The sequence below is a fragment of the Limulus polyphemus genome, unplaced genomic scaffold, assembly GCF_000517525.1.
Source record: "Limulus polyphemus unplaced genomic scaffold, Limulus_polyphemus-2.1.2 Scaffold1666, whole genome shotgun sequence".
NCBI lineage: Eukaryota > Metazoa > Arthropoda > Merostomata > Xiphosura > Limulidae > Limulus > Limulus polyphemus.
In genome coordinates, this window is record NW_013667276.1 from 137895 (window position 1) to 138989 (window position 1095).

General features: G+C 33.4%; 1 protein-coding gene across 1 annotated transcript in view; it reads left to right on the forward strand.

Moving 5' to 3' along the window:
* Positions 1 to 185: 185 nt before the first annotated feature.
* LOC106464493 (glutamine amidotransferase-like class 1 domain-containing protein 1) overlaps positions 186 to 1095 on the forward strand; it is a 20969-nt gene continuing 20059 nt past the window's right edge. The window contains exon 1 of the mRNA XM_013924636.2: positions 186 to 422. Coding sequence (XP_013780090.1) covers positions 371 to 422 — 52 coding nt within the window. The 5' untranslated portion in view covers positions 186 to 370. The remainder of the gene's footprint in view (positions 423 to 1095) is intronic.

Sequence of the window (1095 nt, forward strand, 5' to 3'; positions counted from 1 at the left end):
TAATCTTGTTTTCTTGTGTCCAATAATGCATAATTTCATTTGATAAACACGTTTAGATTGAAAGGTAATTTATAATCAGTCACAAGAACGTTGAATCTGAATCACTTGAAAAAAACACGGGGGTGCTTAACTTTTTCCAGGTGTATATATTTCGGACATTGAACTCAACAAGAAACTAATACAGAGGTCGCTTGTCATAGGGGAATGACCCAGTGGGTTTGAAGTTAGTTATCATGAGAACTTTTAGTTTCAAGCGAGATATGCGATATGATTAATGTCGTGTAATAATTTTATTTAAGAAACAAAGGTATAATAATAATATTTACGTTCGTTGAGCTTAATTTGCTCAAACCTAGTGAATATCAGAAGGATGTCGTCAATGCGACAGAGTTGCTTAATCGTGCTGAGTGGTGCGAAAGAAGGTACATTTAATTTTAACTTAATACACAAGTTTTTTTACCGCCCAGTTGTACTTGTAAGTTGTAGTGACACAGTAGTACTAGTAGTGTATACTCAAGTTTTACATTTAGTATGATTTACTTAGAGTTAGAAATTTGTAATTAATAATATTTTAGTAGTAACTGTTGCATGTATTTCTCTTCCTGGTTATGGTGAAGAAGGACCCAGCTCTCCGTCATCCACGTTATTGTTAATGTTTTACTTAAGTTGTAACTTATGTATATATATGTAGCTTAGGTAGGCAATATTAAATATGGGAAGCAAACTGTATTTAGAATTGAAATTTTTATAACGGAGATTAATTTTGAATTTTTCCATTTATAACAGCAGAATTCAAATAATAAATGGTAGAGGAAGTGCAACCACCATACAACAAAATGCATGCTATTTGTATTGTGTATAATCCGTAGGAGTAACTTACTTAATACTTAGTTTATAAACTTATACTATAAATCAGTGGTCAGCAACCTAAGTGACCTGTGGCAATAATTTGGCTGACCCGCCAAAACTTGGCTTCACCATTGCAACCCGTGAGGCACAATCATTGTTCAGTTCAAGTTTCTCGGCTATGTGAGAAGAACAACGATATTAAAGGAAAGATGGGAAAGAGTCACAGCTAAGGAGAATTTTAAGATC